We start from the raw sequence: 14163 nt of genomic DNA, 5'->3' as shown, positions 1-14163 counted from the left end.
CTCCTTGAGACATTGAGGCGATGACGGAGCGGAGGGATTCCATCCGGAACCGCCTGGTTTTCACGTGCTTGTTGAGCAGTTTTAGATCCAGAACGGGACGGAAAGACCCGTCCTTTTTTGGCACCACAAACAAATTGGAGTAAAAACCGTGACCTTGCTCCTGAAGAGGAACAGGGGTCACCACTCCTTCTGCCTTTAGAGTGCACACCGCTTGCAGAAGAGCATCGGCTCGGTCGGGAGGTGGAGAAGTTCTGAAGAATCGAGTTGGAGGACGAGAACTGAACTCTATCCTGTACCCGTGAGACAGAATGTCTCTCACCCAACGGTCTTTGACCTGTGGCAGCCAAATGTCGCCAAAGCGGGAGAGCCTGCCACCGACCGAGGATGCGGAGAGAGGAGGCCGAAAGTCATGAGGAAGCCGCCTTGGTAGCGGGTCTTCCGGCTGTCTTTTTTGGGCGTGACTGAGCCCGCCAAGAATCTGAGCTCCTCTGATCCTTTTGAGTCCTTTTGGACGAGGAGAATTGGGACCTGCCCGAGCCTCGAAAGGACCGAAACCCCGACTGTCCCCTCCTCTGTTGGGGTTTGTTTTGTCTGGGCTGAGGTAAGGATGAATCCTTACCCTTGGACTGTTTAATGATTTCATCCAAACGCTCACCAAACAGTCGGTCACCAGACAATGGCAAACTGGTTAAGCACTTTTTGGAAGCAGAATCTGCCTTCCATTCCCTTAACCACAAGGCTCTGCGTAAAACCACGGAGTTGGCGGGCGCCACTGCCGTACGGCTCGTAGAGTCCAGGACAGCATTAATCGCGTAAGACGCAAATGCAGACATTTGAGAGGTTAAGGATGCCACCTGCGGAACAGATGTACGTGTGACCGTGTCAATCTGTGTAACACCAGCTGAAATAGCTTGGAGTGCCCATACGGCTGCGAATGCTGGAGCAAACGACGCGCCGATAGCTTCATAGATGGATTTCAACCAGAGCTCCATCTGTCTGTCAGTGGCATCTTTAAGTGCAGCCCCATCTTCCACTGCAACTATGGATCTAGCCGCAAGCCTGGAGATTGGAGGATCCACCTTGGGACGCTGGGTCCAGCCCTTGACCACGTCAGGGGGAAAGGGATAACGTGTATCCTTAAGCCGTTTGGAGAAACGCTTATCTGGATAAGCGTGGTGTTTCTGGACTGACTCTCTAAAGTCAGAGTGGTCCAGAAAAGTACTTAATTTACGCTTGGGATACCTGAAATGGAATTTCTCCTGCTGTGAAGCTGACTCCTCCACTGGAGGAGCTGGGGGAGAAATATCCAACATTCTATTGATGGACGCTATAAGATCATTCACTATGGCGTCACCATCAGGAGTATCCAGATTGAGAGCGGTCTCAGGATCAGAATCCTGATCAGCTACCTCCGCCTCATCATACAGAGAGTCCTCCTGCTGGGACCCTGACCAGTGTGATGAAGTCGAGGGCCGCTCATAGCGAGCTCGCTTAGGCTGTCTGGGACTGTCGTCCGTGTCAGAGCCTTCACCCTGGGATGCATGGGACACCCCCGGAGCCCGGAGCTGTTCCAACTGAGGGGGACCAGGGAGCAATGATTCAACAGTGCCCATGGTCTGAGTTACTGGTCTAGACTGCAAAGTTTCTAGAATTTTAGTCATAGTCACAGACAATCTATCAGCAAAAACTGCAAACTCCGTCCCCGTCACCTGGACAGTATTCACAGGTGGTTCTCCCTGGGTCACCTCTAGCAGAGGCCCCGGCAGACCAAGTGCCACAGGGGCCGAGCACTGCACACAGTGGGGGTCAGTGGAACCTGCCGGTAAAGAAGCCTCACATGCGGTACAAGCAGCATAGAAAGCCTGTGCCTTGGCACCCTTGCTTTTTGCGGATGACATGCTGTTGTCTCCTCTGAGCAATATAGGAGGGTATATAGCCAAAAATCACCAGCGACCGTAGAGTGCAATGTATAGCATGTAAGCATAAAAATACAAATGTACACTTCGGCACTAGTGGGGTCAGCACCAGAGGTGCCGCTTACCGCCCGCTCAAACGCGGGTGTGTGGTCGCCAGAATCCCGTGTCTGGGTCTCCCAGAACTTGTCTCCCCTCTCCAGCTCAGACTGCACACAGGAATGGCTGCCGGCGTTCTGTGAAGAGGGGCGGACCGTGGGCGTGCCTCAGACAAAGTGCGGGAAACTGGCGTCCCACTGTGCCCAGTGTGAGGGCTGGAGTATGTAAAGTAGACTCCAGCCTTCGGCGCTGACGTTCTGTACAGCGTCCCGCCCTTCCCCTGACTGGCAGGCCTGGGGGCGGGAACGAAACGAAACTAGGCCGCAAAAGCCGGGGACTCGAGTAATAAGCGCGGCCGTCATATATGCACGGCCAGCGCGGAAGTCCCCGGCGCACCACAAGTCCCAGCCGCGCCGCAGCGTGAACTGACAGCAGCGGCCGGCGCGGCAGTTCCCAATACATTGACTCACTCAGCAGAGCTGTAGCTAGTAATGGCACAAGCGCGCAGCGCTGTTGTCCCCGGCGCACTGACACACCCAGCAATGCTGCAGTGTGTCTGCGCGCGGTCTGTACGGGGACACAGAGTACCTTGACGTAGCAGGGCCCTGTCCCTGACGATACTCAGCTCCATATCCAGCAGAATCCCCAGGGGCTGTGGATGGAGCACGGTCTCAGTGCCTGGAGACCGGTAAAATCCCACTTCACCCAGAGCCCTAAGGGGGATGGGGAAGGAAGCAGCATGTGGGCTCCAGCCTCCGTACCCGCAATGGGTACCTCAACCTTAACAAACACCGCCGACAAAAGTGGGGTGAGAAGGGAGCATGCTGGGGGCCCTAGTATGGGCCCTCTTTTCTTCCATCCGACATAGTCAGCAGCAGTCAGCAGTCAGCAGCAGTGGAGCTATGCGTGGATGTCTGACCTCCTTCGCACAAAGCATGAAAACTGAGGAGCCCGTGATCCCACGGGGGGTGTATAGGCAGAAGGGGAGGGGCTTTACACTTTTAAGTGTAGTGCTTTGTGTGGCCTCCGGAGGCAGTAGCTATACACCCAATTGTCTGGGTCTCCCAATTAGGAGCGACAAAGAAATATATATATATATATATATATATAGATAGATAAATCGATCTCTGCGACCAATTCCGACTTGGTAAAAAGTGGGGGGGTGGGGGGTGGTACAGCAATAGTAGGGTTTAAATCAATTAAAAGTTTGAGTCCAATTAATTATTTGCATTTTTTTTCTTTTTAAGATTTAAGGGGTTTTCCACTATTAGGACAACCCCTTCTCATTCCACATTTCTCCCAGGTAAAATAATAAAGCCAATACTCACCTCCAGTACCGCCGCCAGGAGTGCCGCAGCTCACATGGGTTGTGACATCACGCGAGCCCAGCATCCAATCAGCGCCAGCTTCCTTCTCCCTGCCTTCGTACCAAACGAGCTAATCAACAGGAAGTGAGTGCCGCGGCTGTGCTCATCAACAGGAAGTGAGCCCAGCCGCTGCACTCACTTCCTGTTGATTAGCTTGTTTGGTCCGAAGACTGAGAGACAGATGCCGGCGCTGATTGGACGCAGAGCTCGTGTGATGTCACAACCTAACGTGAGCTTCGACACCGCTGGAACGGCGCCATTGCGGGAGGAGAGTAGAGGCTTTATTATGTTACCTGGGAGAAACGTGTGGAATAAGAATGGCTTGTCCTAGTAGTGGACAACCCCTTTAAAGACTTTAAAGATACACTTTTATATCAGTAAGTCAAATTAACCTGCAGGACAGGCAAATTTTATATGTAAAAGAAAGTGCCCGCCACGAATGTCCAGAATAGCAGATCAATTACCATCACCAAAGCATCTTCACACCAGTTTGCCATGGAAAACCCAGTGGATTCCTTAAGAATCCGTTTTCCTGGTCTGTGTCCATAATCTCCAGCCAGTGCCTCCCGATCTGCTGCAGAACTACAAGCCGCAAGCAGTCAGCGGACGCTGCGAGTACTACGGGTTGGAAAACACTAGTCTATATGGTTTACAGATTTCCTACATGCGCACTAGATCCACACAGATAATCTGATGACCTATTTGGTCATTGTGAATATCATTGCAAAGGTGCGTCCATCATGGAGTAGGCTGGCAAGCGGAGGACTTGTTGACCTAAAACGTGACAAACCTTAAAGTGCTGCACTATTAGATGAAGGATGTGGACGAGCTGTGGGACGGTGTGTCCTTCTTCTACGATTATTTTGCGTGTCCAATGGGTCAGCATTTGGTGGCCATCTTCCATACGTGCCGGCACCGCAGGCGTGAGGATAGCCATTGCTTGGCGGACAATGGCTCGGGCTTCCATCGCATGTGCTTTTAGGAGGCTGTGGAAGACCTGGAAAACGAGTAGAGAGATGTAATCACGTAACCTCCACTGAGGCTTGAAGTTCAATGATAAGACAAGAAGTAGTCACCTGTAAGACGATCTTCTTGTGAATGGCGAACTTTGAGATGATGTGGGCCAGGAGCAGATGTCCGCTGTACTTGCACGCCGGGTCCACGCAGGCTTTAGACAGTAGGCACGGCCAGGCAAACGTCATGAGACGCCTGAGTTTGCTGTTGCGGTTTTTGTTATTGTCGTGGATGTGATGCGGAGCGTGTTCCACCAGAAGTGTTGCAAACTGCAAGAGGTAAATCCTGAGCGAGTCCAGCATATCCGTCTGTTTTTCAGGGTCCAGCACCTATAAATGGACCGAGAAAATGGACATCACAAATGCTCTAGACATAGACCCCCGAAGACTAGACGCATAGGACAAAACTACCTTGGTAATAAACACACTAGTGATGCTCTCTTGATTGTCTCCTTCAGGATTTGGCGGCCCCAGGAGCTGCTCTCCTTCATTTTTCTCAAAACTGTGTAAAAAGGCTGGGTTCAGAATATGCTGTAAGACCTGGAGAAAAGAAGGGACAAGAAATGAGGAAAATGGTTAAAAGAAAACAGTAAGAAAAGGCAAGACTGAAGAAAGTGGCCACAGGTCTCTAAGAAAAGGGGGTATTCCACTCTAAGCAAGATATCGCCTATCCACTAGGAAGCTGATCACTGTCAGATTGGGGTGGGTCTATATCAGTTAAAGGGGTTGTCCATTACTCAGAGACAATTCCTTCTCAATTACTATATTCCCCAATTCACACGAGGTCCGACCCTTGCTGGACCGGCGGCAGCACCGGAGGGGAGTACAGTGTTTTTATTTTGCGTGGGGGTAAATATGGTAAATGAGAACGGGTTGTCGGAACAGTGAACAAACCCCTTGAACTGTTCATGGTCCCTGGGAAGATCTATGGAAAAACTGGGGACACAAGTCAGACAATCATTGGGGGTCCCCTGTTGGTGGCACCTTGCTTAGGATGAACATCCCCTAAAACTGGCACATTAAGAAAATTTCCCTCTATACCCTACCATCCCAAATTGGGGGATGTAAGCAGTTTAGGCTCTATGCTATAGGTCAGGGGTCCCCAACTTGTGGCTCAGGAGCCCATGATGTGTAGCTGTCTGCCAGCTAGGTGCATTTGCACCAGGTCTTGCCAACAGCTACAACCATCTCTCTGAGCCGAATATGGCTCGCGCCCCTTTCTCAGAGCCGAATGTGGCCCGCGACCCTCTCTCCGAGCTGAATGTGGCTCGCCAACCCCTCTCAGAGCTGAATGTGGCTCGCCAACCCCCTCTCAGAGCTGAATGTGGCTCGCCACCCCCTCTCAAAGCTGAATGTGGCTCGGCACCCCCTCTCAGAGCTGAATGTGGCTCGCCACCCCTTCTCAGAGCTGAATGTGGCTCGCCACCCCCTCTCAGAGCTGAATGTGGCTCGCGACCATCTCTCAGTGCTGAATGTGGCTCGCCACCCTCTCCAAGACAAATGTGGCTCGCGACCATTTCTCAGTGCTGAATGTGGCTCGCCACCCTCTCAGTGCTGAATGTGGCTCGCCACCCCCTCTCAGAGCTGAATGTGGCTCGCCACCCCCTCTCAGAGCTGAATGTGGCTCGCCACCCCCTCTCAGAGCTGAATGTGGCTCGCCACCCCCTCTCAGAGCTGAATGTGGCTCGCCACCCCCTCTCAGAGCTGAATGTGGCTCGCCACCCCCCTCTCAGAGCTGAATGTGGCTCGCAACCCTCTCCAAGCTGAATGTGGCTCGCGACCATCTCTCAGTGCTTAATGTGGCTTGCCACCCTCTCACAGAGCTGAATGTGGCTCGCCACCCTCTCACAGAGCTGAATGTGGCTCGCCACCCCCTCTCAGAGCTGAATGTGGCTCGCAACCCTCTCCAAGCTGAATGTGGCTCGCGACCATCTCACAGAGCTGAATGTGGCTCGCCACCCTCTCACAGAGCTGAATGTGGCTCACCACCCTCTCACAGAGCTGAATGTGGCTCGCCACCCTCTCACAGAGCTGAATGTGGCTCGCCACCCTCTCACAGAGCTGAACGTGGCTCGCGACCCTCTCACAGAGCTGAATGTGGCTCGCGACCCTCACAGAGCTGAATGTGGCTCGCCACCCTCTCACAGAGCTGAATGTGGCCCGCGACCCTCTTTCCGAGCTGAATGTGGTTCAAGACAGTCTCTCAGTGCTGAATGTGGCTCGCTACCCTCTTTCAGAGCCAAATGTGGCTCTCAAGGTCAGATAGGTTGGGGACCACTGCTATAGGTAGCATGGCAGGAAGATGGGGTGCTCTGCTTTCGTTCCTCACCTTAGCCTTCAGTTCATCTCCAAAGTTAGAATCGCTAAACTCGACAAATCGGAAAAACAGTGCTCTCTTCTGGGCGATGCTATAAGTCTTGGGAATCTCTTCCTCCATGTATTCCTTTAGGTAAGTCATGTTACACAGGAAACGGCCGGTAAAAGCGCGAAGCAGCTGGAAGAGCAACTCAATGTCCCCGAAATTGCGCCTAGGAGAAGAAATAACATCAGAACAAGGAACCCAGCATGTAAGGTCATCGATGGATACATTATGCATGACACTCACTTGCAGTAGTTGAGGAGGCAGAAGGCAAGGAGCTTCGGCTCCTTCCAATTTGTTGCCACCATGTTGTCCTTCCGGTGGCGTTCCTGGAAAGCGTCGCTGACCCAGACACGTCTTAGATGGCTGACCAGGGAGTGCTGATTGGCCAGCCAGTTCTCATCATTCTTCACTATAATGCTGATTATCTAGAAAAGAGAAGCTTGATGTCTACCCGGACCACAATACAACAAGCTGAGGCAACGTCCAGCTACATGGAGATCTGGTTTACAGAATTACCTTGATAGCCTGGAACTGCAGATCGAGTCGCATGGTGCTGGTGCTGGTACTGGGGGAGCCCGGACGCACAGTGGTCTGTGTAACTCCCGGGAGTAGGAGTGTAATGAAGCGGTTAGGGTTAGCAGCCAGGACGTCTCGTAAGGGTTTGGCATCCTTGTGTTTCAGAAAGCTCTGGTAGGAAAAAAAATATATCCGATTCACATTTGTCACCTACAGTCAGCTGTGAATATACAATACACGGGACGATGGAAACTCACCATGAACATTCGGCTCCACTGAGGATCGTTCAGCGTGGCCTCCATCATGAAAAGCTCCACCGTCTGAGATGGATGGCGGGTTAAGAATTTTATCAAAGGTTCTCTGAAGGGACTTCCGGCCTACGGATAACCAGAGCGTTACTACAACTCACTACGTAACAGCTGTAAAAAGTCTATGGTCACCTCTAACATGGGCAAAATTGATCGATTTCACATGTCCACGTCTCTCGGTCCCCGTAAGGACTGCAATTTCCTGACCAAAACTCAACATATGAGACCAAATCACAACGAACATCACAGCTACGCCATAATTTGGGACTTTTATCTTTACCACTTTTTCAAAAAAGTAGTAAAAGCAAAAGGGCAGTCTTTACTGAACTTGGGAGCGCCGGGAGCTCTGTGAATTATCTATCTTTCCATCAGTTTAGTGCTGATCATTTTTGGATCTTTACTGGGAGGGAGCGAAGTCTCCAGAGGCCTAAAGGCCCCTTCACACGCAACAACGTATCTAACGATATATCGCCGGGGTCACTGATTCCGTGACGCACATCCGGCATCGTTAGCGACGTCGTTGCGTGTGACACCAGCGAGCGACTGTTAACGATGGAAAGTACTCACCAAATCGTCCATCGTTGTCACGTCGTTCATTTTCCAAAAATCGTTGATTGTTGAGGACGCAGGTTGTTTGTCGTTCCCGAGGCAGCACACATTGCTATGTGTGACACCTCGGGAACGACGAACTACAGCTTACCTGCGGCCGTCGGCAATGAGGAAGGAAGGAGGTGGGCGGGATGTTACGGCCGCTCATCTCCGCTTCTATTGGGCGGCCGCTTAGTGACATCGCTGTGACTCCGCACGAACCTCCCCCTTAGAAAGGAGGTGGTTCACCGGCCACAGCGACGTCGCTAGGCAGGTAAGTCCGTGTGACGGCTCCTAACAATTTTGTGCGCCACGGGCAGCGATTTGCCCGTGACGCACAAACGACGGGGGCAGGTGCGCTCGCTAGCGAAATCGCTGCGTGTAAAGCCCCCTTTAGCGTTACTATTCGTTTGGCCAGAAATTGGGCGCAGTTTATAGTTCAAATCTACTCCCAGCAGGTCTAAACTTCCATTTCTGACCTAAGGAAAGCAAATTTGCACAATGTTTTTTTCCCTATGAGAAAAGCGATTTTACTACATTGATGTATGGATTAAAGCAGGGATTTCCAGGACTTTGATATTAATGACATATTTTTATATTTATAGCAAGATCAGATCAGATCAGATCCCGCCACCACCGAGCAGCTTTTTGCAGACAGCAGCCGTGGTGGATGGCTAACACAACTCTGCACACCATGTAGTGCACATTCTCAGGTACTGCAGCTCCGCTCTTATAGGGTTTCCACTACTAGGACAACCCCTTTTGATTCCACATCTCCCCAAGGTAAAGTAATAAAGCCTATGGTCACCTCCCATACCGGCGCCCTTCCAGCGGTGCCGTGGCTCATGTGGGGTTGTGATGTCATGCGAGCCCCACATCCAATCAGTGACAGCTTTCTTCTCCCAGCCTTCGGACCAAACGAACAATCAACAGGAAGTGAGTGCAGCCGCGGGACTCACTTCCTGGTCCGAAGGCGAGGAGACAGAAGCCAGCGTTGACTAGATGTGGGGGCTCACGTGAAGTTACAACCCCAAGTGAGGCCTTCACCACAAGCCGCGGCACAGCTGGATCCGCGCCGATACAGGAGGCATAGGAGATTATAATATATATATATATATATATATATATATATATATATATATATATATATATATATATTAGCTTAGTACCCGGGCGTTGCCTGGGATAGTAACTGTCCCTGTGTCTGTCTCCGTCCCCCGTCTCTTTCCCTGTCTGCCTCTGTCTCTTTCTGTCTGGCTTTTTTTTTTCCTCTGTGTGTCGGTCTACACAGTGGACAGTACTGTGGTGTCCAATCTTTATACATCTGTTATTGCTCCTGGGAGCTGCAAACAGCAGATTGATTGGTGTCTCGGTTCTGGCTCCCCATGATTTGACCATGATCCCCAATCCCAAGACTAGATCATCAATATATCGGTGCTGGACAGCCCCTTTAAGGCTGGAAATGAACCTCCCTGTTTATGGACATACCTCTATGAGCATGGCCCGTTCAGTTTTCATAACCACCTCCAGTAAGGGCTTTACCAGGGTCTGCGGAGCCGCCGGAATCAGGTGAAAGAGGTTTATAATTGCAGAACAAATCTTCATTTCCTAGAAGAAAAAGAACGGCACAAGGAGTCACAAGGGTAATCACCGGGGATATGAAGATTGCCGGCGGCCACTTTGCTCATGCAAACCCCTCGGCTCTAGACGTTCTGTTCCGTTGACGACACTCTTGCTGCTGATGCTCGGATAAGGGAATATGGATTTTTTTTTCTGCCCGAAATTGGATTTTGCTAAGTAGTTCTGGCGCTAAAAAGGAGCTGGACATTTAAGAACATGGTACAAATTCACGAAAGGTGCGTGGAGTACTAAAGTGGGGGTAAAAGGGGGCAGAGAAGGGTTTACAAGGTCAAGACTCTCCCGGATGACCAACCGGTGGGAATATGCCATATATCATTTTTAAGATCTCTGTCTGCTGTGAACATATACACACACTCTGGTTTGCCACAGAAGCCAAAAGCATGTAACGGCATAGCCGGGACAGTGATCTTGAAAACGTAGACGAGAAGCTTCAAGAATTCCGAAACGCGGCTCTTGGGATCCTAACCGTACAGGGAAGCCATGCAGGATTCATACAGCTACTGTCCATATGACGAAGGCCACAAAACACACACAGAAAAGACTGCACACAACACTGGAAGGTACAAAAAGCACAACACCTCTTACACAATACGACATGTGGTCCTCACACCCGTCCTCAGGGGCCCACACTGTCCGGGGAGCGCGAGGACAGGTCTGAGGACTACGGCACAGGAGACCAGGACAACGACAACTTTTCGACAACTCCAAATCTCACCTCTACCCCCTCCACGGCAGGCTGGACCAAAGAAAGAGGACAGTGAGAATCTGAGGAGCGGGCGGACCAATTACAGAGTCACTTAAAGGGAATCTGTGAACATGTTTTTGCTATGTAATCTGAGAGCAGCACAATATAGAGACAGAGACCCTAATTCCAATGATGTGTAACTTACTGGGCTGCTTGCTGCAGTTTTGTTAAAAATCCTTATTTTCACTGCAGTAGATCTAGCAGAGATGTGTATAACCCCGCCCACATCCATGATTGGCTGCTGTCCACACTATATTGACAGAAAGCAGCCAATCAGCAGTGGGGGTGGGGTTACAAAGATTAGTTTTACTGCTCTGCATTTGAGACCCATTCAGGCAGTGATAATCTCCTGCAGATAATACATTAATTGTATTCAAACTAGATCAAGCATCTTATTGAGCAACTCATGCCTGAAATAAGGGTATCTGCTCTTCCATTATACTGCACTATGATTAAATAGCAAAAACCTGCTGACAGATTACCTTTAAAGGGTAACTAATCTTTTAAATAGTAATGGGATGCGGTTCTGGGTTCAGAGACCCCATTGATCATTTTCTCATCATATGCAAGCACAGAGAAGTGCTCCTGCTGGAGAACAAAGCTGAGCACTTATGCCCTAAGTTAAATAATCAGTATGGGTGTCAGGATTTTGTCCTTAATAGGGGCAAATATTTAAATAAGTTGTTCAAATTGTCCCTCCAGTGAGGAAGGAGACAAACTCTAGCGCCACCTATTGGAAGCTGCAATCCTTAAAGTCAAAAGTGGCTTTTTTCATAAGACTTAGGCTTTATTGCTAGATGAGAATTCTAATTTGGTGTAAATAAGCTGTAGATTAAAAAAAAAAAAAATAAAAAAAATAAAGTCTGAATTTATTTCTCCTTCAGAACAGCGCTACTCTTGCCCACAGGCTGTGTCTGGTATTGCACTTCGTTCCAATCCAAGTGAATGGGGCGGAAATCAATACCGTACACTCCGCCGTTACACAAGAGCCCCCTTTCATATAACATTAAGCCGCCCTCCAGTTTACTCATCACCTATAACATGCCAGGTTAAAAGGGAACCTGTCACCAGATTTTTCCCTATTAAACTAAAAGAACCCCCTTCTGCAGCTCCGGGGCTGCATTCTATGAAGGTGCACCTTGGCCCCGACTCCCCTTCCAGACCCCAAAAAGAACTTTAGAAAACATGACCCCCACATATGCTAATTACCTGTGTTGGCCAGATGGGCGGGCTCATTTTCTGCTCCTGTCCCCCTTGACTCCTGTAGCTGATCGCCGTCCTCCTTCCTTGATTTACGTGATGACGTTTCGGTCATCCTCCTCATCGCATTTTCAAATCTCGTGCCTGTGTAGTCATGTCTGCTCGCGCAGGCGCAGTTTGCTCTGCCATATCGCGGGCAGAGCAGAAAACATAGCTGCCCGTGCTCGTACCGGTGAGCTAAATGCGCAGGCGCGATCTTATGGTCGACGCTGTGCATGACCTCTCAAGCGCCATACTCGTACCCGCCCATAATCTCGCCGGTGCGAGCAAGGGCAGCTATGTCTTCTGCCCGCGATATTGCAGAGCGAACTGCGCCTGCGCGAGCTGACCTAACTGCACAGGCGCGAGATTTGAAAATGCAACGAGGATGATGACGAGGCGTCATCACGTCAATCAAGAAAGGAGGACGACGATCACCGGCAGCAGGGGGGATAAGGAGCCGAAAAAGAGCCCGCCCATCTGGCCAACCAAGGTAATTAGCATACCTAACGGCCACGTTTTATAAAGATATTTTTGGGGTCTGGAAGGGGAGTCAGGGCCAAGGTGCACCTTCATAGAATGCAGCCCAGGGTCTGCAGAAGGGGGTTCTTTTAGTTTAATAGGGAAAAATCTGGTGACAGGTTCCCTTTAAGGCTGCATTGATCTCAGTACTGACTTATGGTAATGGCCCCACACAATATGCGAGGTGGGCACATTAAAGGGACCGGGTCAGCACCGGCCAGTGCGGTGATGGCTTTGTTTTTCTAACATTTACATCCACTGGGTTGTGATCTAGGGGTCCGGCGTACTTCTGAGCTCCGGTTTGCCCCCCACCTCCCAGCTTTCTCCTTAATTGCTGTGCATCTAGTGACAGCCATCAATCAGAGGGAGAAATGGAAACACTGAGATGTCCCTAAAGAGGCCAGATATGGGCGCAAACTGCGCCTACAATGCCTCCTGATTGACCACACGGCCTTGTCCTTAGCATTGCACTTGAGACTTACAAAGCCCTCCTAGCCGTATGGCCCTAGTCTGCAAAACTGCACTGCACACATCAGCGGGACCGGAGGTTACCGCAAACAAGTGGGAAAAGTAACAATTCTATGTATTTTTTTTTATCTAACAAGTCCATAGAACACCGCTCATATACTTCTATCGCCCCCTACTGGAAGGTCATTCAACTGCACGCAATGAAGAAAGAAGAAGATTATTCCTGATGGGTGAATAGTAACTATTCGTGTTTGGATTATTTGTAACAAATCCCAAAGTTCTATCCCGGTATTCGTCACAAGTAACAAACCTAATGCACGTCAATGGGGAAAAAAGAGCATTTTTTTGCCGTGCCGAATCCTGGAATAATTCTCAGCAACCATTAAACACAAATAATTACTATTGACCGATCACTAAAGATTATCACATCAACCTGCCAGGACCAGAGGCCGCTATATCTAATGTAAAATGTCAAGGGATATGTTACCAAAAATCACCCAACTGATGCATTTATTGCAAGGCTAAATGGTAGTTTACAGGTCCTCTTGGCAACTCCACAGCAATGGTATAACTTGTTGCTTAAAGGGAATCTGTCACCAGGTTTTTGCTCCCCCATTTGAGAGCAGCATAATGTAGAGGCAGAGATCCTGATTCCAGCGATGTGTCACTTACTGAGCTGTTTGCTGTCATTTTGATAAACTCAATGTTTTCTCTGCTGCAGATCTAGCTCATGAATAGGCAGGACTACTCCAAGTAGTCCAGTAATGATAATCTACTGCTGATTAAACAGTGATTTAACCAAAACTACACTAAGCAACTAAATAAGTGACACATCATTGGAATCAGGATCTCTGCCCCTACATTAAGCGGCTCTCAGATTAGGTGGCAAAAACCTGGTGACAGATTCCCTTTAAAGGCCTAGGTAGGTCATCAATGTCTTATCGACCGGGGTTCAACACACGACACCCCTGCTGGTCAGCTGCTGACTGTGCCAGCAACTACTTTTCTGAAAGCAGCCGCAGCCAGGTACTGTACATCCAACTCCTATTGAGTTGAATGGGAGGCGGATGTGCAGTACCCGGCGTCGGACGCAATCAGTTGATGGGGCAGCTCCGGAACTGAGCATTTTTACCCACTGCTCGCAATGAGAACAGCTGATCGGTGGGGGTGCGGGGTGTTGGACCCGGCCGATAAGATATTGATGACCTATCTTAAGGATAGGCCATCAATGTAAAAGTAGTGGAGAACACCTTTTCGAACATTTTTTGCATTATGGGGCTTTAAAGTAAGGCTAGGTTACCTCAAAATGCCAACTCCACACTAAGTCACCTAGATGAGATGAGGCTGCATCTGTCACAGCTGAGGTGCAGTACCCAAGAATG

At 49.9% G+C, this 14163-nt stretch overlaps 1 protein-coding gene across 1 annotated transcript in view; it reads right to left on the bottom strand.

Moving 5' to 3' along the window:
- Window positions 1–14163, bottom strand: part of TRRAP (transformation/transcription domain associated protein) — a 467034-nt gene that overhangs the window by 245452 nt on the left and 207419 nt on the right. The window contains exons 32-40 of the mRNA XM_075319755.1: window positions 10523–10543; window positions 9655–9774; window positions 7528–7647; window positions 7271–7441; window positions 6998–7179; window positions 6722–6920; window positions 4804–4932; window positions 4456–4722; window positions 4170–4376 (exon numbers count right to left, since the gene is read on the bottom strand). Of these exons, the coding sequence (XP_075175870.1) occupies window positions 4170–4376; window positions 4456–4722; window positions 4804–4932; window positions 6722–6920; window positions 6998–7179; window positions 7271–7441; window positions 7528–7647; window positions 9655–9774; window positions 10523–10543 (1416 nt within the window). The remainder of the gene's footprint in view (window positions 1–4169; window positions 4377–4455; window positions 4723–4803; window positions 4933–6721; window positions 6921–6997; window positions 7180–7270; window positions 7442–7527; window positions 7648–9654; window positions 9775–10522; window positions 10544–14163) is intronic.

Source organism: Anomaloglossus baeobatrachus, chromosome 7 (assembly GCF_048569485.1).
Source record: "Anomaloglossus baeobatrachus isolate aAnoBae1 chromosome 7, aAnoBae1.hap1, whole genome shotgun sequence".
In the NCBI taxonomy this organism is placed as follows: Eukaryota; Metazoa; Chordata; class Amphibia; order Anura; family Aromobatidae; genus Anomaloglossus; species Anomaloglossus baeobatrachus.
This window is presented reverse-complemented; position numbering and strand designations above follow the sequence as displayed.